This window comes from Diabrotica undecimpunctata, chromosome 4 (genome assembly GCF_040954645.1).
Source record: "Diabrotica undecimpunctata isolate CICGRU chromosome 4, icDiaUnde3, whole genome shotgun sequence".
In the NCBI taxonomy this organism is placed as follows: domain Eukaryota; kingdom Metazoa; phylum Arthropoda; class Insecta; order Coleoptera; family Chrysomelidae; genus Diabrotica; species Diabrotica undecimpunctata.
In genome coordinates this window covers 129,541,185-129,566,477 of record NC_092806.1, presented here as the reverse complement: position 1 = coordinate 129,566,477, position 25,293 = coordinate 129,541,185, and the positions used below count along the sequence as shown (strand labels likewise).

At 33.2% G+C, this 25,293-nt stretch overlaps 1 protein-coding gene across 4 annotated transcripts in view; it reads right to left on the bottom strand.

The window, feature by feature from the left end:
* Nucleotides 1-2,450: 2,450 nt before the first annotated feature.
* LOC140439996 (uncharacterized) overlaps nucleotides 2,451-25,293 on the bottom strand; it is a 994,918-nt gene continuing 972,075 nt past the window's right edge. For all 4 annotated transcript variants that reach the window (XM_072530223.1, XM_072530222.1, XM_072530221.1 and 1 more), the window contains exons 5-6: nucleotides 5,206-5,404; nucleotides 2,451-3,716 (exon numbers count right to left, since the gene is read on the bottom strand). In XM_072530223.1, the coding sequence (XP_072386324.1) occupies nucleotides 3,552-3,716; nucleotides 5,206-5,404 (364 nt within the window). In that variant the 3' untranslated portion in view covers nucleotides 2,451-3,551. The remainder of the gene's footprint in view (nucleotides 3,717-5,205; nucleotides 5,405-25,293) is intronic.

Here is a 25,293-nt window from a genome sequence, read left to right as displayed (position 1 = left end):
CGTTAACTCAGACTACAATCCGTTAGTTGCTGTCATGAAAGAGAGAGAGAGAGAGAGTTGGGGGGGGGGGAACTCAGAAGACAAGAACCAAAAATTATAACAATGCTAAAAACGATGAAATATAAAATGAATTAATAATGTGAATGTTAATATGCACAAAACACTAACTGACAACCAACAAATTATAAAAAGTGGAATAATTATAAAACAGCTGAAACCAGCTCAAAAAAGTTTGACACAATACAGGTCAGACGCTAAAAGGCAATGGATGACAAAAGAAATACTACTACAGACGGAAGAAAGAAGTAAATATACAGGAAATTATGTACAAACGTATAAAAAGAACCTGTATATACCTACAACGAATAATTAAGGAAAATATTAATACCGCTAAGGAAATGTGTTTGATGAAACAATCTAAAGAGATAAAAGAACTAGAAACAAAATATGATATAAGAAATGTGCAAAATAAATAAGTGCAAAAAGTCAACAAGGGTACATAAAAGACCAGAAAAGAGTACTGCTAACTAACCAAGAAATTAAGAAGATGGGAGGAGTACGTTAGAATACTTTTCCAAGATAAAAGAAGTGAAATGCAGGATGTACAAGAATTAAATTCTTTCAGAAGATCACGATAGATGAAATCAACTATGCTATCAAAAATTCTAAAGATAATAAGGCAGCTGGATTAGACGAAATAATAGAACTGTTAAAGCTAGTGGAAGAGGATAACTTGGAAGACTCTGGCTATCGAACACTGAGCCTCATGAGGCCCACTTTAAAAGTAATTCTTTTAAAGTTATACATAAGAGAATATATGAAAAATAAGACGAGGAGATTAAAGAGACGCAGTTTGAGTTAAGAAAGGGAATGGTATCTCGAGAAGGGCTATTTGCCATTAACATACTGATTCAGCGATGTACACGTTGGCCTTGGGCTTTGTTGACTACGAAAAAGTTTTCCATAAGTAAGACATGAAAAACTTATGATATCGATACTTATGAATAAGTACATAGACAGTAAAATCACCTACTATACAAAGAAGAAAACTAGGTCACGTGATGAGGGGACCAAAATATAAGATCTGTTGACCGAGGACAGAACTCTTGATTGAAGAATCTACGCGATTGGTATCAATGCAGATCGATTGATTTGTTTAGAGCAGCAAGTTCAAAAACAAAAATGGTCATTATGATTGCCAACCTCCGTATGGACACGGCACTTTAAAAAGTGTGAATTGTCGAGGAGAGTTCGAAGATACTGCGGAGCATACTCGGTATACGAAAGCTGCGACAAACAAAGACGAAGGTGTGAGAGGATCACAGTCGAGGTGTTGATTAAACTGATGCTGCGTAATGATAAATATCGGGAACCTTGTGAATGAAGAAGTGCATAGTGCAAAAGGATGGTGTAGCTCATAATGGGGCAGCATTAAGTAGATGTGATACAGAGAGGAAGGGGCATAATGAAGTACTAACCCTATGGCCTCCTGAACAGATGGAGGTTTTTAGTAATCTCACACCTTCTGCTACTCGAAGATATTCCTCTACCGGCGTAAAAATTAGACTGGAAGAACTTGGGTATTTACAGTAACAAACAGTACCTAAACCATTAGGTATATTCAGTAAAAAGATAAGAATTATAAAAATGGTTGAATATCGAAATAACTAATAGATACAAATATGATTGAAACGATAAGATGTGATTAAAATTAAACCATGAGAAACCAAGAAGAAATCAGAACCATAGTGAAATAATCAAAAGTGAACATATTATCAGATGGCGCACATATTCTCAGCTCTTATATATTAAAGAATACTTTCAACATCTAAAAAACAGGAGTCTTCGATTAATGTTTACCACTTGTTCTCACATACAACTTCCCAAAAAGGACGTTCACCACTTAGAAAAGTTAATGATCTATGGAAAGATAAAGCTGAATATCAAACTTTCAAAGAGAAAAAGGACATGTAGCTGGATTCATAAAACCAAAGTAAGAGATTTCAGCTCAAATAGCAAAACTTTTTGTTGGGCATACCATAATGCAGAAAGCTGACAGATGGAATAAAATAATTACACATTGGAGATGATTGTATTACAAATGATAAAAGTGTAAGGCATAACTTAGATGATATATAACATGTTGGGCCAAGATGGAAGCTAATAACCAAGGATAAAAAATGATTAAAAAAAAGGTGAAGACATATGGTCTTAGCTAATTAGAAAGATATAAACAGTAAGTATAGTAGCTCCAAATAAGTAACAATTAAAAGTAAAATATTAATTCTTCACTTTATCTGCATATTTCTGATAAATAAATCTTGTTAAATCTGTAGATGAAATGAAGATGACGACATCCGTTGCATTTAAAAACGTGAATATTTTGCAATGAAGGTATTCAGCTTTTAAGGATTCAGTCTCTGAGAGAAACTAGGATTAAAACAAAATGGTTGATTTCAAAAAGTAACAATTTATTGCACAGTTTATTTACATCATTTTATTTATTGCTATACAATTTCTTTACTCCAGATCAAAATGGCATATTACAAAAGGTAACTAACAAAAAATTTTCTATACTGAATTTGTTGCTGTAGAGATAATTGTTGAAAATATATTAACGAGACACTGTTATCACAATATTTATAATAGTATACTTAAGTCCCACAAATGTGCATGCAAAATTCCAATTGCATGACAATTTTAATACAGTATGGACTCATATAGATTAGTATCGTTGCTTAATGATGGCATTTGATATGCATTTTTCATTCAATAAATTAAACACTGTAATACTGAACAATAATTTAAAAATTTATTTAATAATCATATTCGCTCTGTAAATACAAGCTGATGTAATCAAATTGACTAGTACTGAAATGAGATAGACTTGGATCTCAAATAGCTAAGTAATTTACAGTATTGTTCAATAGCCAACAATAGAGATTCGAGAATGTTCAAACTGTATGCACATCACAACATCCAAGAATGTCTCGGCTCAATATGAGCTAAAAAATTTGGCTGAAAAACCTAATATCCATTTCAAAGCCCAACTTTTGAAATCTAGTTCAAAAGTTAAAACTTGTAGAAATAAATAAGCCAATAAACTAAATGATACCACTGAAAATTGTTTTCAAAACATTAACAACTTAAAAATCTGTAGTCAATTTATTTATAAAAACCTTTTATTGGGCATTATTTATTTTATCGGCATAAAGCTTTTTGGCCAACGTGTGGAGCAAGTAGCTATCTACTCGTATAAAAGTATTTTCTACAAAAAGCGTTTTTGGAGTTAAACTAAATAAAAGTATTAACATATCTTCCGGATAATCGGAAGCTGTTCTACTCTTGTAAAATTGATAATTCTACATAATATGTATGGCGTAAGTATTACAACCTATAGTCAAATATTTACATCGCATAAACTAAGATTACTCTTCTTATTCGTGAGGAGTAATATTAGTTTAAAAAATCAGTCTCATTAAGGAAGGGCTCCGCATTCGTAGGGCCTGGATCCAATTGACTATTCGGCAGCCAATCGGTTTGTATTAAGGCTAATAAACGTATATTTGCTTAAGTTGAGGTTTCAACTCAGCTGGAATGGTGTATACTTCTTGGGAGGGCTTCCTTTTAACAAGACGTCTCCATTTTCCTCCAAGATTTTTCCTGAATCCTCGGACGAATCCCGGACGTTCCACAGAATTTTGTACAAGCGTATCCTGTAATCAAAAACAAAATTATTAATTAAAAAGTACGTAATTTTCATTAAATTTTTTTTCATTTTCAATGCAGAGTACTTTTTTGTTAAATCAAACAATCCTCCTCACTAAGGATGAATTCAAATACAATTGCCCTATAGGTAATTTCTTTCTGTACAGTCGTTAGGGTCTTTCCTGATCGATATAATCCACAGTGTCAACGACCTTTATAGCCGGAAGTCTGAAGTAGGGTCCTTGAAATGATCCCTTCAATATGTATTTATTAAATAGTTTACATTTTTTATACAAGGCTATTTGATAATTTAAAAACGCTAACTGTGTTAAAACTTGTAAATTTAACGGGTGTCTGGTAGTCTTTATTTAACAGAAAAGGATAGATTATATGAGTTCGTTTGCCTACAACACAACGGACCTTCTGTTCAATGTTGCCAGACTTTACATCAAGGCCGACCAATATATTTTTGCTACAATTTCAGAATTTTATCATAGGAAGTGTAAAAAACGAAACTTACATTCGGTTAAAATTATCTAATCAATTAAGCAATAATTAGGCGAATTTCGAAGGTTATGAAAAAGATTGGCTGTATTTAAATTTATAAATAGATAAAGGTCTCTGACAACACGACTATCCACGATAGTAAATATTGCTTAAAAGTATATAATTTTTATACCGTTAAGATTAAACTACTTTCACTTATTCAACGCTATTTCGGGGAGTAGAAATTGGGACAAATTTTGAAAGTTCTACAATTTACCGTTCGTTTTTAACTTTTACACACCTGACTTGCATTTAACGAACAAACGAAACGACAAACTTTATGCATGATTTGAGAGAAACCGCGAGTTGTAACGGCTGTTAATTAGGAACTATTGCAAAATTTAAATGGGTATACCCACATACACTTTTAACCTCGTTTCTGTGGCATTGTAACTGTTAATCGGAGGCTTCTCTTTCCCAGCAATAAAAATAAAAAGAAATTATTTGCGCAATGCTTGTTCGTCATGGAACGCTTCGTTTTCCGTTCTATTACTTGACAACTTTCAAATTTCAATTAAATGTGGGAAATCAGTTTTAAAAGTTTAAAATTATTTTATACTTTATGTGTGATGTTTATTAAACATACGCGAATAATCGGATTTGTACTTTCTACTTAACAATATTGTGAAATGGCTACAAACCGAAGGGCGTTAGTGAATGTAAAATGAAATAGAAATACACTATTCAAAATTTATGGAACATACTTAATTAAACAGAAGGAACAATATTTAGTAATATCGACAATCTGAAGCTGTTGGAGAATCTGTGGGTAACCGTGAACCTTGCATACTTCTGAACTTTGTGTTTCCGACATTTCAATAGCCTTGTATTTTATTTTGCATAATTTTCATCATTGAATGTATTTTGAATATATCAAGAGTTACAATCACGATCAAAAAAGCATTCCACAAGTTCCAAAACATAAGTATTTTTGAAAATGAATGTAAGTACCTGATTGTGATTGTACGGGTACTGATTTGCAGGTGGTGGAGGTTGCGTCCATAGAAATTGTCCTCGGTAGGTCAAGTCTGATTGGAGAATATGGGGTGATGTATTCTGGTGGTTGAGTTGAGTTGCATTCGGGGTTGTTTGCAGGACCACATCGGTAGGATGAACGCTGTTGCTGTGTTCTTCCCTCTTTCTGAGTTTGCTGCGAACAAGACGAATTGCAATCATTGTGCCGTTACTGCCCACCATTTTTGTATCGGGGCTCCGTTTTGAAAATCCAAAAATAGCTATTTTGAGGCCGTTAAAAACAGTCACAATCACTTTTTAGTTTTTTAACACCTTATTGCCACCAGCCACACTTCACAGCACTGTATTAATTCCTTTGGTTCAGTTTTTTAGTCACTATAATTACTTTAAAAAATTGACTAGAGAATACGTTAATTACGAAGAGATGGTCTAGCTTTGTTGCCAAACTCACTCTAACTGATGCGCTTCTCTGACTTCAATGTCGAGAATGAAGCGAACATTTGATGTAAAGCGTTTATATAGAAAGTGTGACGTCGTTCAGCGTGCTGGTAGCAATCAGAGGCGTGGCGATAGGGATTTTTGAGGAGTCAAGGATTTATTTGAAAGTTGTTCCTGTATACTCGTCCATTGTTGAATGCAATAATAATATCTCGTTATTTTACAATGAGGAAAGTTACTGCTTATGAAAGAGCATGATTAAAATAAGGTTTTATAGTAATTGTGACTGTTTTGAACAATAAAATAACAAAAAACTTGGAATATAGTTAATATGAATATATTTTGAATCACTTTTTAAGTAATAAAGCAAATAAATATTAACTATTATATATTTAAAAGCATACTATTTTTTTTTAGATATTTATGTGACTCGGCAGTTAAAATTATATTTTTTTTTTGTCCAGACGGCAAAATTTGATAGGTGTGTCAAAATTATTTGTCACAAAATTGTTCAGAACACAGTTTATAGGATAACCTACACATTGCAAAATATTTTTTACTTATTTTTGGAGGTGTAAAGCTGTTTTCAAAACATAATTTTTTTATTGACAAATTGTTTTTGTGTGAAAAATTAACAGACTTTGTTAAAATTTCAAAAATCGGTACATATTATAGGTATGTTACGACATAAAAAGTGAAATAATGGAACTAGTATTAGAGATTTATTGTAACTTAAGGAATATAATAATGTCTCCTGTTTCTTTTGTGATTAATGAAAGAAGAAATCCAGTTTCTATATTTTCAGTCAAAAATAAAGAAAACGGTTTTATTTATTACATGCGATAATTATTGAAAATATTTTAAATTTGACAAAGACACATCAAAAGGATAAAGAAGCAGTATATGTTGCTGATATTAAAGCATAGCCTGATATAGTCTGACTTAATAAAATATTGTTTTTTTTAATTTTTTTTTTGTTTAAAAAGTACCATTTTGTATTTAGGTATATCACATGCTTGTTAATTTTAGAAAAGGAGATTGCCAACGATTGAAACATATTAAAAATGTTTATGTCGCAAAAATATTGAAAATTCCCATTTCATAATTTGCTTGTGTTACAAAATTTCACAATATTGTTTCCCTAATTTCATTACAGTTCGACGGTAATGCATTTGATAGTAGGTAGAGGGGGAACCTGTAGTTTGTAGTTTCGAAGCGATCGCTACTCGCGACTCGCGACTTCGGAAACTTTGGACACGGCGCTTCAGCGTCAATTTTCCAGCTTTTATCTCGTGTATGTTGTATTAATTTATTGCAAATGAATAACCTCGCGGGATCTCAAAAATTCCCATTTTTAAACGTAATCATTGCTCACTTATCTTGTATTTTGTTCTTGGGAATTTTAAGATTATTTAATATTTGATGTAATGTTGGAAAGTTGTAATTATAACAACTAATTTTAAGATTAGCGATCTTTTTTTATATTAGGTATTAAATTTTTATTTTTAATGTTTTTCCCATTCTTTGAAGATTGACTTGTCAATCTAAATTTGATTTTAACTCGGAATGGTAAAGTGCAGATATTTTGGCACCCAATACGTATATATAATAAGTCTTGTTGAGTGGGAAAATCTCTAAGGGAAGTCTTTGATACACAATTCATAAAGGTCTTTTTCTACAAAGATAAGAGTGTAAGCACGTAAATAAAAACTGCATAACATGTATTATGCAGTCGTATTAAACTAAAATATTGAACTGTACTTACGGGTATTTCCAAGAACATCGCACAATCATAGGTAAATTACGGAATGAAATTCCTAAACAGTTTTAGGTCTTAGTAAAATTCATAAAAGGCTTGCCCTTGGCACAATAAGTGAAAAATTATAAGTTTATTGGTGCGTCATGGTAAACACAAACTAAATTTTCCAATAAAATGTTTATTCAGACTTTTTTCTGGGAAACCAGCTCCAGCATTTCTGTATGTTGCTATGAGTTATAGCTGAGTTTTTGGGATATATAATTATAACAAATGAAAAAGTTGAACAATTAGTATGTTAAAAATAACAAAAACACAGTATGATAAATATTCACATAAATTTTGGCAATAGGGGCAGGTGTAAACAAATTACAGAGATAACATGGTAAATAAAATTCTATGGACCTGTATAAAATAGAGGCCAACTGATTAGAAAATACTAGCAAATTGCAGTACACAGGGACACATTAATTATTAGATATAAGAACATAATAAGTAGAATTTAAAAGCATATAACATGTGAAAGAAAAGGATGTTTACCAACGACATTATGGTTGAACATATTTATTACAACGATGTTTAGACATAGGTACAATTAATATAAAATAGCCATTATTCAATATATGTTATACTAAATTAAATAGCACCAAAACTGTAATAAATTTAATCATTTAATAGTAAAAGGTGTAAACAACAAAATATATCTAGGAAACTATATTATGCTCATGCAGCTCCCAGTTGCGTGATAGAGGGTAGTAATAATAATATTAATGTATAACACGATTATCAAGCGTGTTGGCAAAAAATAACGTTAAATTATCTTCAAGAATACGTTTTTTAAACGAAAGCTCTAATTAGTTTATGGTTCAAGTGCTCATGAATATTGTGCAGCAAGTATCCATGTTCTATTTAAACTATAATATCAGAAGACAATCTGGTAATTATAAATTAATTTTGACTTCGAATTCATGGTTAAAAATTAAGGTGAGTATCGTGATAAATACGAGAAAAACGAATGTGTCTGATTATCAATACTCATGAAAACTTTGAGGAAAGGTTTACAAACAATAATTCATGTTAAATAGATTATAAATTATGAGTAAAGCGACAAATACTACTTATGTAAGTTTGTAAGTGTACGGGGGAATCTCTAAATAGCTAATAGGGAATGTTCTCACATACAGTATGATAGAATTGTATGATGCCATTATTTGTGAATACCATCGTGCCTAGAAGATGCATAATACATGTTACCTAAGACATGACTGAATTCTGGGAGATTGTACCGCTGAAACTGGGTGGCACTTAAATGTTAAAGTAGAAATACAAAGAGGACGAGTAGAGTTCGTGGATTCTGTCTATGCCTCAAATAGGTCTCAATATCTTCAATCGGGGTCCGACAGGCGAACCAGCTTCGGCAAAACTTACCCTTGCTATAGGATGCTTTGATGGCACCAATACCATAAGAAACATGATAAAAAATTAAAAAGATACTAGGAGGAATTTGGATACCCTAAACAAAAATAATTTGTATAAAAAGGAGACCGCAAAAGCCATAGATATAGGTAATACTTCTATCGTATCTTATTTTTCAGTATAAAATAGTGTATATCACCAAACGCTATATCAATTTTATCAACGAAGTATAAATTACAAACACAGGAAATTTTAGCCGATGGGATTTCTAATCATCCATTTAATAAGTTAAAATCAAAAACTCAAAGCAATCATTAGCATTGAGATTGCGTAATTTTAGGGAAAAACCTTTTATAGAAAATAGATATTTGACCACAGCGAACATGAAATTATTCGAAATTATAATTAAAAAATTGTTTAGAAAAACCAGGAGTATACTTAGATATAAAAGAAATTAAAGAGGGAGCGAAAATGACACAATATACAATTTTTTGTCTATTGTGATGACACATATTTATATTCTGGCAGAATATCCACACAAAAACTTCAGCAACACTACAATCTTAAGTGCAACCTAATGATGAATGAACCAAAAAATAAAGAATAAAATCAATGACACCAAATCAGTGCAATAATTATTTAAAATTATTATAATTAAAATAAATTATCCCTCTTGCTGATACTGCAAGGCTGCAGGCAGTATCATCTTGGATGCTTGGAAGGAATTCGAACTTTTTAATTCAAAGACCAGTCTCGTCTTTTACGGCGTTGTGCTCTGTGTCAATTATAATTATAGATTTTAGATCTATTTATTTTTTATTTTCATCTTTAGATAACTAGTTAGAAAAAAGTTATGGAAGAAATAAAAAATAAAATTTATCATGTACCTCAAAATTGATAGGGGATTCAAGCAATAATTTCTTGAGTTCCCCATATATACTTCACAGTTATAAACTTACGTAATATTTTGTTCTTAGAAGTCTATTTTAATAAGATTATTTGTTTATTTATGCATATAAAAATATGTGTTTCCACAGTGTTCGAGGATGTGGTTTTTGAGCACCACAACATTAGATGTGGTAGCTTTTCCCGCAATTTTGTGTGATCTGGGAATTTTGTTTGTTTTGTTGATAAAACTCTTATATGCGATCAAAACAAAAAGAACAAATAAAGCACGGATAGACCATATTTAATTTCTGATAATTATTAACTATTTCAATATTTTTTTAAAGTTTAATCGAGAAATTAAATAACAAGTGTTCGATTTGTAATACTTATAAGAACTTTTAATATCAGCTTATTGATTAATAAGCTACATAAGATTTTTTTAAATTCTTTAGTATAAATTTATTTATTAACTGCCTTTTTTGTTGCATCTGCAGCCATTTTATCCGCTCTAGCAATTCGATTTATCTGCTGCGAGTGCATAATTATGAGAACTTGATACTGTACTTATTCCAATTTCTATGTGAGTGTTCACTCACTCACTCATTCATCTCACCTCAACCACTCACCTCAATCACTTACCTCACTCATTCAGCTCACTCACTTACCCCACTCACTCACCTCATTCACTCACCTAACTCACTCACCTCACTCTCTCACCAAGCTCACTCACTTTACTCACTCACCTCACCTCAATCACTCACCTCAATGACTCACCTCAATACCTCACCCCACTCATTCACCTTAGTTGTTCCATTGCACCATTGTTCGAACGCTAATCAAAACTTAATTGTAATCAAATATTTAATTAAAATCAAATACGTCACATTTTGAGGTTATGTTGACTGACTTATTTTATTCAATTTTATTATTTTAGATTTTAATTTAAAATAAACCATAATTAAACTCTTTCCGATGTTAATTTCATGTTTTTATTTACAAATCAATAATAATAAGCCATTTTTAATAATTTTGACAGCTGCTGTGACGTATTTGATTGTAATTAAATATTTAATTACAATCAAGTTTTGATTAGCGTTTAAACAATCGGCCCTTACTCACTCACCTCACTCACTCACCTCATTCACTCACCTAACTCACGCACCTCACTTACTTACCAAGCTCACTCACCTTACTCACTCACGTCACCTCAATCACTAACTTCAATCACTCACGTCACTTATTCTCCTTACTCACTTACGTCACTCATTCACCTCATTCACTCACCTAACTCACTCACCTCACTTACTCACCTCACTTACTCACCTCACTCACTCAACTCACTCACTTCTAAATGCTTATAACTCTATCAATTTTGCTCCGATCACTCTGAAATTTTAAGTGGATACTTTTAAAGAGTTATACTATCGAATAAAAGAAACGCAAAAAATATCCTATCCCCTTAAGGAGATAATGATCATGCCTCTACTGAGAATGGAAAAGCGGAAGACAAAAATGAAGGCTACGGGAAACTACAATAAACGAATTTAATAGACTAAACATATACTATGTGCTCATCCTAACACGTGTTCGGATGAACAGAGGAAATAATAGAATAAAAAGGAATAACAAAAAAAAAGTAAGTACACGTAGGAATGCGAAATAACGATCGAAGAAAAAAACCAAGCATGACACAAATTGCTGGAAACAGAAAGAAAATATCAGCTGCTGCATGAAAAAAAAAAATAGATGGCTTGATGCAATTATAAAAGAGCTAGAATTAGCTGGATATGGGGTGGATAGTTCCTATTCTACAGAAAGGCGGTCTAATACAATGCAGCAATTACAATGCAAGTTTTTAAGCAAGCATTTGGCACTCTAATAAAAGTAGACCTAATAAAAGAGATAGAAAACTTAAGAAATCTCATAGTGCATACAAGACATTAGCTACAACCATAAACATATAATACAAGATAGACTGACTGCTTCAATATAGTCGCATTCCCTCAGTGCGACAGAGAAAACTGATGCAAAGCAGTCCCTGCATCTCTGTCTAATGGGCCGGGTTTACCGATCACGTGACCTTCTCATTAGTCACGTAATCGATAAACCTGGCATATTAGAAAGAGATACAGGGACTGCTTTGCGTCACCTCAGGGCAGTATACTTTCGCCCAGTTTATAAAATATTTGTTTCAGACCTACCAACAGATCCAAGAACAAGCATAGGCCTCTACGCAGACGACAGGGCAATATATGCAACAGAAAAGGATGATAGAAGAATAGTCCAAACCATAGAAAACCACCTCGGAATAATCACAGAGTACACCGAAAAATGGAAGATCAAAATCAACGCACAAAAGACGCATTTCATCATGTTTACTCAGGAGACAAGTCCACCAGTAGTAAAAATAGCAATGGGAGAAAACAGGATCCAGTCAGAAGATTCAGTCAAGTACCTAGAGAGTCCATCTCGACAGGAAACTCAACTTCACGAACAATACTCAACAAATCAAGGTTAAAGCAAATGCTGCTAAAAAACTAATACTTCCATATATTTTTAGGTCCACTCCACTAACGAAGGTCAAGAAAATCCAGTTATAACAGGCCTACGTTAGATCGGTTATGTTACACGCTGTACCAGTTTGAAGCTCCACATCAAAAACCACCTGGAAGAAGCTACAGAGACGTTATGCTACAGAATCATCGATGGATCAATATAGGAAGAAAGGATAACAAACGAAACCATCAAAGAAAGGCTCCAGTAGGAGGAAAGGAGAAGATACTTCTTCCACCAAGCCAAAAGAAGACTCCTTAAAACCAGAGACATCCTAGCCAAGAATCGGATCTAGATGATGTTTAGATCAACACATAGACTGATCGATGATATGATCAGGGTCCGACCGGGTGGTTACCGAAGACAGCTAATCAGGAAAGTAGGTATGATGCCGAAAACAAGTCTTTTTCTTCTTCATATGCCGTCCCCATTAACGGAGGTTGGCGACCACATTTCTAAAAGTTTCTCTGTCTTTTGCAACGTAGAATAATTCGTCTAAAGTCATGTTTGTCCAGTCTCGAATATTTCGCAGCCATGACTTCCTCTTTCTACCTATTCCCTTTTTGCCATCGACTCTACCCTGCATGATGACCTGCAGAAGACTATATTTAACATTCGTCAGTATGTGTCCAAGGTATGCAGTCTTGCGCACTTTTATTGTTCTCAATAATTTTTTGTCTCGACCCATCCTTCTCAGCACTTCCTCATTGGTGACCCTGGCAGTCCATGGAATTCTTAACATTCTCCGGTATATCCAAAGTTCAAAGGCTTCAAGCTTCTTAACTATTTGCTCTTTTAACGTCCATGTTTCCACCCCGTACAATAGTACAAGCGAAAACAAGTATCTACAGAAAAAGAAGCCAAGGAGTCGAGGACAGAACAATGCAAGATCCGAGAGGAAGGCGTCCAACCAGTAGGCGGTTCAGAAGCGGGGCGTCAAGAAAGAAGGCTACGATATTTTAAGTTGAAATATCTTAGGTGCGAAAAAGGGCAATCAATGTTATTATTTTAGTTTTATTTTTATACTTTGCGTCAGTTATCTCTGACGCTGACTGAAGGATCTAGAAAGGGAAGACCCAGAAGCAGCTTTCAAGAAAATCAGCAAACAGAGACAAGCAAAAATGGATGAAGATTGTAAAAGAGGCCAAGTTACATAACCAATTGTAAGAAATATGAATGCGGACTGATTCCCCGTAAAAAATGAATTGAAGTGCTCAAAAACATCAGAATTACTCCACTAGGACTGTAGATACTGAGATGATGAGATGATGGGATGATATTTTAAATATTTTTTTCTTTCTAGTCTATTGTCCTAAAAGCAAACAGGGGATAGGAATCGAAATAGTTAGGCGAGATCTATGTTCAATTTTGGACGCAAAAGGTATAAGGAAGTAATTTAATTGGTTCTAGGATATTGCTTTTCTTGTTGCCTTTTTGATTTTTGAAACGTTTGACCATTAATTTTTTTTATTAATATTTTTTTACAATATTGTGTTGGGAATGAGCCATAATTTTACTTTAAAATAAGTTTATTTGACGTTTCGATTTCCAGTTTGGAAATCGTTCTCAAAATAAAAAACATTGTATTTTGAGAAAATTTCCAAAATGGAAATTCAAACAACAAAAAAACTTATTTTAAGGTGAAATTGTGCCTTATTCCCAACAAAACATAGAAATTTGTATTAAGATGCCACAAAAAAATAGCTTCAGAAGAATATTAATATTTTTTGTTTACAATAACCAGCAACTTTCATACAGATATAATGATTCAGTGATCACTTTACATTCAAAAAAGACATGTACGGCAAATTCTTCCCCCATTTTCCATTTCTTATACTATGATTAATTCATCCTACTTATAATGTAGAGATGTTTCCTTAGTTCATAATGTCCAGTCACCATCTCTGTGTTCGTCTTACCAATCATCTGTTAATATTCATAAAACGAAAACCTTCTATCAATGTTGCTAATGATTTTTTTCGTATAGGCTTGCCCCATATGGGCTCTCCATTTGTTCAGTTTTCTGTTTACTTTATTCTGGGCTTCCGAAAAACTCTAGCCAGTGGTATTTTTAAATATGAAAATTTTACATAAAATTTTGAAAACATTCTTTATACGAACAAATAACAGCACAGGCCATTTACTCTTTCGTCTTATCACTTCTATTAAAAACCACTTCGTCACGTTATTATGAATAAATGATTGCTTTACATAATGTCAGACCACCAGAGTGTTATTTACACAATTATTAAACATACGACTCAAAAACTAACGACCAAAACATAAAAAACAACAATATTTTTGGCGTGATTTCTAATGTTTTGGTTAAATGGTTTATTAAAAACATTTGTCCAAAACAAAACATTTTTAATAATTGAAAAATATTATGGCATCCAACTTAAAATATTCCCTAACTACTGCCAAAACTGATATGCAAAAAATTAGGCAAGTAAACAGGCAATTGAAAGTGTTGAAATGTGTTTTGAAGGTAGTTTTTTGTAGTTAGTAAAATTTGTAACAAACAAAAATTAGTTGAAAGAATAAATAAATAATTATAAATGAATATGTAAATATACTTTTTTTATTTGCAACAAAAATAAAGTTATATTTGAATATTTTGATTTATTTTTTTGCCACTTGTTTACTTTCTTTTGTTATTACACCGTCCAATATTTTCTATCTACTAAATTTTTATCCTTGTTATGCAACGAACTTGTGATCTTTACTGCTTTTTTTCTTTAAAACAATGAAATAGGTATTGGTCTTACCTATAAATATTATATTTGTTTTGGTGGACATTTGTATACATTTTACAATTTGCCGATGGAATCACATTAGCGAATGACAAGGAGGACTGTAATATATGACAAGGAAACTAAATTAAGAATACAAGATGCCTGAAAATGATCTACAAAGCAAAATATCTTCCAATAGGAGCTAAAGCACAAAATATCCTAATATAAAGAGAAAAAATAAGAACATGTAGTCCCTAAACAAATCTACGAGTTGCATTTGATACAGGACAGAAAAATCAGAAAACGAATAAATAAGCCAGATGAACAATAGGTTGCTTAGACCGAATTTGTGAAAAAGAATTCTAACCTGTGGTGTAGAGACATGGAGAATCACGGAAAACAACAGAAGAAAGCTCGAATATCTAGAATGGATATAATTACTTATATGGTATACACATAAACAAAGAATGGATGAAACTGACTGTCCACAGCATGAAAAGTGAGGAGGAAAAGAGGGGATAACTAAAGCAATGAGTGCTAGAGATCAGAAAGATGACCAATGACATCATAGAAGTGGAAGTTAATCATGCCAAGGAGATGCATGGCACAGGAGGAAAAGTATTGACCAAGCAATACGCCAGGAAGCTGGTGATCTCAGGGAATTATAGTCATGGCATAGTATGAAGGCACTTTCATGCCTGAAAACAATTTCTCTTAATTCGTGGGAAAAAAACGGACACGAGGTGAATCGGAAATGAATCATCTGAATCCATAAATAAATAAAAACAGCGAGATAGAGAGGTGACCAGGGTCGCTGACTTTGTCTATGTCCTAAATATATCTCAATCAGAGTGATAAGAACAAAATTTTAGCACACTAAGGCAGCTTCCGCAGAACTTACTGCTGCTATTGGACAGGTCGATGTCGTCTTGAAGCAAGAGTCTTAGGTAAACCAGGAACAAAGAACTTAACCGTCAAGTGTTGGCGAAGAACTTGCATATTTATAGCAGATTTGCCAAAGTCTCGAGTTGTTGTATAATAGTTAATGGTAAGTAATTTCTCTTCCAAAAAAAAAGTCGTTTCGATCTTTTCTATAGATAAGATATATTACTATAGGTAAGTGCAATGACATTAGTTTTGCTTTAATGTGGTAAACATGTTATCTCTTACGAACTTGTTTCCCAAAACCTTGTTATCGGAAATTGCTAAATGTACTTTGTTATTCACGTCGATTCCCCTTATTTTGGACATTAAAATCAGTAGTAAACATATCACATACGATAAATTTATTAACTAATATCTAGAGTAAATATGTCTTATTTTTATCCTGCAACATAACGTTATTCCTATGATTGGGTGTTTTTTCTTATACGTAATATTTACATATTTAATAACTTTAAAAATAGAATTCAATATCACGGTCAGCTTATAATTATTGGGAAATATTGTTTCGTTGAAAACTAAAATTAAAAACAGTGTCAAAGGAATTACCTGGTGTTAAACTTTAAGCGAAATATGTATTCACGTGAATTCCTCTGAACGTATCAGTCGCTAAAATCACAATAGCACAACGTTGATTGTGAGTCACGAAATTACAGTGATGTAATATTTGTGTTTTTTATTTAGTAGAATACGTAGGGGACTACAATTTTATACTTGATAAACTTTTTTCCTTCCTTCCAAGTAAAGACTGAATAAACTTTTCAAATCCGCAAAGAATTCGATGTTTTAACGTTTCAACTTAAGAACGGTTCTATCTATTATATTCAATACATTCCTCTTTAATTTATCTTAACTATTCAATAAAATTTAAAATGTTAGGTGGTTACAATTTCGTAAAACATTTGTTGTATTAATTCATCGTAAATCTTTTGCCTTTACAATACAAATTAACTGTCATGGATCGCCAAAATATTAGAAGAAACCCGAACTACTCGGACTATCATTATCTATTGCTAAATAACATACCCCTAAACCTAGCAGATGGCCTCCAATGCATCTCACCCCCATTTTTATAAATGATTCTTCCATTACCGCACTGACTTAATTATCACTGGGGTGAAGATGAAAAGGCCCTTCTAAAAGTGTATAAACCGCTCATAAGCTGTAAATTAGATTATGCAGCATTGCTTATATGCCTGCATCTAAGATTATGGCAGCCCAAGTGTTTATATTTATTTTAGATAGCAGCACTGAAGATGGAATAGTTATTCCGAAAACGTTCTATAATTTAGCTCTAAAGGGTTTTTAAAATAAATATACCTTTCATTAAGGATTTTTTACTATTTTTTTAATAACAAATAAAATTTTACTTAATAATATAATCATGTTGATTTTTTTTGGAACTCTTACGCTAGAACAGAACTCTTAGGCTAGATACTTTCAGACTCACACTGATGATAACGTTAGTCATATAAATGATTGACAGTGCCAACTAAATGTCAGAAAGAAACAATTCTAGATCTCTACCTATAAACCGCGAACAATGTTCTATTACAAAACATTAGCCTCGAAGGCCTATACTTCTTGATAGAAACTAATTTATCATTTTAATTTTAAGAAAGAAAATAAAAAGATAAACCAAATTTATTTAGAATTATATTTAATAATTTAGTAGTATATATCGCAGAGAAAAAAAATTGAAGATTATTTATAATAAAGTTTACGAAGAAGAAGTGACGTAAATGTTTTAAGTCCACAATACAATAATTTCTTATTATTAAGCTTGTTTGATTTCAAAAGCAAGATTAATTATTAAATAAATCATGTAAAAACATAGAATAATTGTGTTTTGTAAACGGTACATACGTTATACCTAACGATTTGTCGCAATTGACTACACGTAACCTTTTGAAAGAGATGTTTGTTTGGTCGTCCACGTCAGAGCGCAATTATACTACGAATGCGAAAGTCAATAATCGTACAAAACAAATGAAACAATGTCTTTTGTTAACTAAAAACCATTTTTCCTATTTATTTGTACTTAAACGATTGATGCATTGAGAGAAACGTAGTTATTTAATACAATAACGTTGGTCAATGATAAGCGTGTTAATAAAAAAAACGCAAAACATATTTACAGCAAGCATTATGTCACTGATATACGTAAAAGCTCTTAGTTCCGTAGCTAAACTTCATTTCCTTTAGGTAACCTACTTTTTTTCTTTTTTCTTTTTATATGTATATATGTATATTGCCCGTCTAATCTTTGAGTTATTCCTCAGGTACGTATATTAACTGATTTCATAGGTTTAATGTCAGTAGATGATTTGTTTCTTGCTTTTTTTAATATTCTGTTTACTATCATGCGATTTATATCCTAATTGCATTAATTTTTTCTATATTTGATTATTTGTAAATTCTTTCAATTTTGTTTACCTTACATGTTAATGCTTTGTTATCCTCTCATTTCTGATATACTGTCATTTCTGGCGTTTTCAAAAACCTTAGTATTAGTTTCCGTTCTGTTGATTTCCCCAAATCACCCTCATTCTCTTTGCCCTTTTCCCTATGCGAGGTCGGCTTCCCTAATTACATTTCTCAATAAATTTCCACCTTGAGCCATATCAATATTAGTCCCCTTTACCGCCACGTCCTGCCTAAGCGTCTGCCCCGAGGTCTTCTTTGGTCCACCTCTCGTACTCCTTACAGGAACCCGAAGATCAGCAATTCAGATCATAAAGCCTCGATGTTGAATATGACACAACCATTTTATTCTAAGCTCTCTCATTTTGGCATCAATTGGTGCCACTCCTAGACTTCCTATAATATACTCATTCTTAATTTTATCCTTTTTTTGTCACTCCACTCATCCATCTGAGAATTCTCATTTCCGCCACATGAATTCCTTTCTCTCTTAACTGAACATTTCAAATACTCTGTTATGTTATTGTCATACTAAGTTTCCCCAAGATGTTATCTCCACTGTTCCGGTTTTTGTTCTAAGTCGCTTTCTTGATTTCTTTCTAACACTACATCATTAGTTTCATCATCATCATCACTGGCTCGACAACCCTTTTTGGGTCTTGGCCTGTTCCAGGATTCTTCTCAATTCTGATCTGTTTAGTGCTTTTTTTCTCCAGTTTTTTATTTTTAAGGTTGTTATATCATTTTCTATTTGTTCTAAGTATCTCAGTTTCGGTCTTCCTCTTGTTCTTTTTCCTACTGGCATCTGTTTGAATATTTTGTTTGGTATTTCGCCTTCTTCCATTCTTTCTACATGTCCTATCCAACGCACCCGTCCTATTTTAATGAATGTGATAATATCCGGATCCTGGTATATTTTGTATAGTTCAGAGTTGTATCGTCTTCGCCATCATTAGTTTACATATATATTGTCGTGTATATATGAAAAAATTTAGGAGAAAATATTAAGGGGAAAAATATTAACAAGCATCTACAACCTAACAGTTAGAATATGGGAAGCAGAAGAAATTCTCGAGGATTGGAAAGAAGGTAGAATTATACCAATATTTAAGAAAGGAGAAGGAGAAGTAATAAACTGTAACAACTATAGAGAGAAAGTACGACATACAAAATTTTAGTTAGCCCTTATCAGAAAAAAAATTCACTCAATGCACACAGAAAAAAATTGAGATCTTCCAGCAAGGATTTAGGGACGTGATCCACATAATTACAAAAACAATCGAAAAATGACAAGAACACAACATAAAACTTCACACCCTTTTTGTAGACTTCAAATAGGCCTTGACTGTATTGGAAAAAATAACTTATTTAATAAAATGAAAAATCAAGATATACCAGTAATGCTAATCAGATTAAGAAAAATGGTATGGATCGATGTCGAGCTAAAATAATCACAGAAGAAGGTAGCATACACTCAATTGCAATATAAAAGGAGTGTGACAAGGCGATTTCCTGTCAACCACACTATTCAACATAGCAGTAGAAGGAGCTAAAGACCACTCTTCAACACAAACAGTGGCACATGCAGATGACATTGTTCTTATGGTAAGAGACAGAAAAATTAAAAGAAGCTGTAATAATCCTGGCATATGAAGCACGGTAAAGAGGTCTAGAAATTAACGAAGGAAAAACAAATTATTTACTCTGTTCTAGAAGAGAAGATAACAAGACGAGAGAAATCAAGATAGAGAACTACCCTTTTAAAAAAGTTTAATTTAAATATTTAGAGTAAAAGTAAATGGCAAAAATAACAGAACATACTGAAGATATCATAGACTAATGAAGGACAAGAAATACAAAATTAAAAATATACAAAGTTGCAATAAGACAAGTAGTTACATACACAGCTGAGACAGTGTGGATCACATATAAAGATGAAGAATAATTGAAAATATTCGAAACAAAAATCCTCAGACGAATTATGGGACCAATAAGAATAGAAAACAGTGAAATGGGAAGAAGAATGAACCATAAACTAAGGGACATAATGAAGAGAAAAGATATAGTTAGATTTAAAAGCACAGAGATTGAGAAAGCTGGGACACGTAGAGGAAAGGAAAAACGACCTACTAATTAAGAAGGTCACCAGAGAGAAGCCAGAAACTGAAAGATCAAGGGGAAGACCCAGAGAGAGATGGGAAGACCAGGTCATGACAGATATCAAAATTCTGAAAGTGAGAAACTGGAGGGAACTATGCACAGATCGAAATAAGTCGAAGAAAATTGTAACGAAAGCCAATACAACATACAACAAACTCTGAACATGCACAAGAAGAACGCGAAGTGATTCACCGCAATAAACGAATCTGCGAGCTCTAAGTAAGAGCGGCAAACGTTCATTGAGAAATGAGAAGCCTTGATGATGATGAGTAGGAAGGAAATATAGATAAATCTTTAAATAGTACTATCAGAGACGTATTCGAATTCGTGGAATAAAAAAGTATTCACAGATCAGTTTAGGTTTCAAATATTAAAGACCAAAAGACCACTATGGAGTTATAGAATGTGTAACTTTGTATTACCTTAAGTAGAAAAACTATCTTAAGCTTAAAAGCTTTAGCTTAAAAAACCAAAAAATTGGAAACCGTATAAATAAATTGTAGGTGTATTTTACCGTCAGGTAAACATAAAAATGCAAATGAACACATTCGTCACGAAAACTAAATTAACTTTTCATTACTATAGAAGTTCTTGCATAAGGTCAACACGATACAATATCTACATACATACTATTTCAAAAAACAAATCGATAAAATTTGATTACTTGAACAACCTCTACGTCACGAAGTAAAGGGCAAGGCTAGGTTTGATATACCATTATTGACTGTCACGATGTTATCTTGTTTGAGTACTTCTTTTAAACTTTTTTAAGACTATGAACTGATCTTGATTAATAAAGGAGATAAAGGAAATTAACTAATAATATAGCGATTATAACTAAGCAGCCAAATGCACGCATCACCTTAAAATATTTTGATTTTTGATGTCTCATATTTCCTAAACCTGTTGTACAATTTAAGTGATTGTTTTAATATGTAATAGCCTCCCATTCTTTAAAAATATCGCTGTAATCATATTGTTGCTAGACAGGTAAATTGTCATTGTATACCGGGTGTACCAATCAGACTGTGTTTTTTTCTCAAAGTTTGCAACACCCTGTGGAATATTTTAGCATTTATAAAATACTGAAATTAAAACCCAACGATAGCCTGATGATAATCTCTTCATAGATTTCTGGCAAGCGTACGACAGCATTAAAAGGGATCAGATGTGGAATGCAATGGCAGAACTTTCAGTTCCAAAAGAACTTATCCAGCTTGTTAAGTTATGAGTAATAGCTGTAGATCCAGAGTACGGATAGGCAACAAACTCTCAGAATCTTTCGAAATAAGCAGTTGTCTGAAACAAGGAGATGCGCTGTCACCTCTCCTCTTTAATATCATCCTGGAGAAAGTAGTAAGGGCAGCACAACTTAAAACAGAATTACTGACAGTATGGACCAAAATTACTACTAGCGTACTCAGATGACATTGACATTGTGGGAAACACAGTCACCAATGTGAAGGAGACTTTTAATAAATTGGAGGTAATAAATTAAATTAAAAAGGGACGAGATAGAATAGGGCGAAATGTTACAATAGACCCATATAACTTTGAAAGAGTGGAGAGTTTTAAATATCTCGGAGCAACAATCACTGCAGATAACGATATCGCGGAAGAGATTAAAGAAAGAATTCAGGCAGCAAACAGATGTATGTACAACCTCCACAATACTATTAAATCTAAAAACCTAACACGAACATCAAAGATTAGAATATATAAAACGGTGATTAGACCGGTGCTCATGTATAGGTGTGAGACGTGGACCCTGACCAAAGAAACTGAAAGAAAACTTAGATGTTTTGAGAGGAAAATCCTCAGAAGAATATTTGGGTCTTATCACGACATTGATAGCAACCAATACCGAATGAGAACAAATGCTGAGGTCAAGCAGATGTATAGAGCGAGCGATATAGTCCAAGAGATTAAATCCCAACGTCTAATATGAGATGGCCATGTGATCTCCCTAAGAACCGGCTTCTTCTTCTTCATGTACCATGTCCTTTCGGAACGTTGGTTACCATCATAGCTATCTTAATTTTATTCACTGCCACCCTAAAGTCTTAAAAATAACCGCCTTGCCAAGTTAATATGGGAGGAAGCCCCCACAGGAAGAAGGCCCTTAGGACGTCCACGAATGCGATGGAGAGACAATATATGGTCAGATCTAAGAACAATGGAGCTACCCACTGACCCAACTATTATGGACGAACGTTCAAAAATGGAAGCAAGTTGTGCAGTCAGCCAAAACCCACCCCAGGTTGTAGTGCTATGAGAAGAAGAAGATAGCCTGAGGTTTCTTAACATTCTGTTTTTTTATTCATTCGCTTATGTCGGATAATAAAAGAGTTAGGTACTTAACAACTTCTTCTTCTTAAAGTGCCCTCTCCTCAATGGAGGTTGGCTACTACAATTTTAAAATCTTCTCTATCTTCAGCTGTTCTTATTAGCTGTTCAAAATTTAGCCCTGTCCATTGTCGGATGTTTCTGAGCCACGATAGTCTTTTCCTTCCCAGGCCTCTCTTTCCCTCGATTTTTCCTTTCACTATAAGTTGGGCATATTGGTACTTATTATTTCTCAGTATGTGGCCTAGGTATGATGTTTTTCTAACTTTTACTGTGTTAAAAAGTTCTCTTTCCTTGCCTATTCTATGCAGCACTTCTTCGTTTGAGGTATGCGATGTCCATGAAATTTTAAGCATTCTCCGGTAGGTCCACATTTCAAAGGCCTCCAATTTATTTACGGTTGATGTTTTTAGGGTCCACGTTTCAACTGCATATAGAAGAGTCGACCAAACGTAGCATTTTGATAAACGTAGTCGAATTTCGAGTTTTATTCGAGAATCACAAAGCAGTTTTTTTATTTTTTCGAAAGATTTTCTGGCCTGTTCTCTGGCCTGCCAGACTTAACAACTAGCCATATTTTTCATCACTAAATATTCATTTTCTGCTTAGTTTAATAAAAAAGTCTAAAGTAGGCACAGACAATTGACGATTGACAATTGTTAACAGTCAAAAAATGTCTGGTTTATTGTAAAAATTAGTCGATTTATTATTTAAAGTTTCAGTTAAATCTGTAATTTTTTTTTGTTTGGTGGAAATGGAACGCGCTACAAGGAATTTGAGCCGTGATGGTTGTGTCCAAGCAGTGAACTTACACAGAGATGGACTTAGCTACCATGCGATCGGTCGAATGTTGGGAGTTTCACATAGATCAATTTCCCGTATTGTTCAATGCTTTAAAGTTGCCATACACGCTACGATAAATCGATAACGATTTACCGTTAAAACTGTATAGTATATCGTTAATTCCACTACCATACACGCTAAGACTGTTAAAACTGTACAGATCTCTTCTTATTAATAATCAACAGTTTTCTGTTAATTTTAATTATTCGTGCTGGCTTCGACTGACGACGATGTGTTAGCGGTCGTGGCATTAATATTCGCCTTGAAAAAGATAAAACAGCGGAAAAATCGTAGCATCTGATGTAAAGACTGGCTGATGAAAGGAAAGAAAAAGTTTATTCTCATGTGAATTTGTTGAAGGAATTAACATGTTTCCTAGAATGGATAATGATACTTAATAAGTGCTGTCTATGGTAGCACCAATTGTCGAAAAGAAAGATACTGTTATATGAGAAATGCTATGATACCAACATACACGTATCGATAAAAGTTCCTCCGATTCCGATAAATCTATTAAAATTTTTGTACTGTATCGTTCGACCCTACCGTTTTTAAAAATCGTAGAAAACTGTGCACTTTTACCCCGTACACGTAGCGATTATCGGTGTAATTTGAACGGCATAGTTAAATCGTAACGATTTATTTTAGCGTGTATGGCATCTTTTAGAGAAATGTACGACTTCAGCAGACGTCCCGAACAAGGTAGACCTCGAGTTTCTACGGTTTTTTAACACCACTTTATTAGAATATTCGCTTTAAGAGAACGATTTACTACGTCAATGCATATTTTAATGGCACTTTGTGCAGTAGATAATATCCAACCCAATATTGATACTGTAAGGAGAGGTCTTGTAGAACATGACTTGCGTATTCGAAGACCAGATACAGGCCCAGCGTTAACTGCAAACTACCGCAGAGCTAGATTCCAATTTGCTAGAACACACGTAAACTGTAATAATTACGACTGGGAAAACGTTCTGTTTACGGATGAATCCAGATTTTGCCTCTATAGTTCCAATCGGCGTTTAAGAGTAATCCGACGACCAAATGAGCGTTATGTCCAGTGCAATATACGTAGAACGACTTTATTTAATGGAGGGTCTATAATGGTTTGGGGAGGAATTTCTTTAACAGGTCTAGTACCAGTAGATAGAAAGTCATAGAAGTGTAGGAAGAAAACAGGTTTCTTGGTTAAACAACATTCAGATATCAAATGCAGGACCATTATTACATGTGGCAGAAGATCGAGAAGTCTTCGCAGTGGTGATCGCCAACGTGTGATAATTCTAATATAATACGTGAAGAAGAAGATGTATGTCCAATGTTTTCACATATTTCTCTCACAAATTTTTTTATGAGCAGCTTGAAACTTAAAAAACTTTATCTGCACTTCTATTTTTTTTATTTACTTTAATTTCCTTGTTAAAATGGTCCTACTTTTTCAAAATAATTTTAGCTACCTTTTGATCAAAAACATGACTGTTGTTTATTTCTACTGTTTTAATAACATTCTATTTTTTAATATTCTAGGTGTAGTCTCAGCTTTTAGAGTTGTCTTGTAAA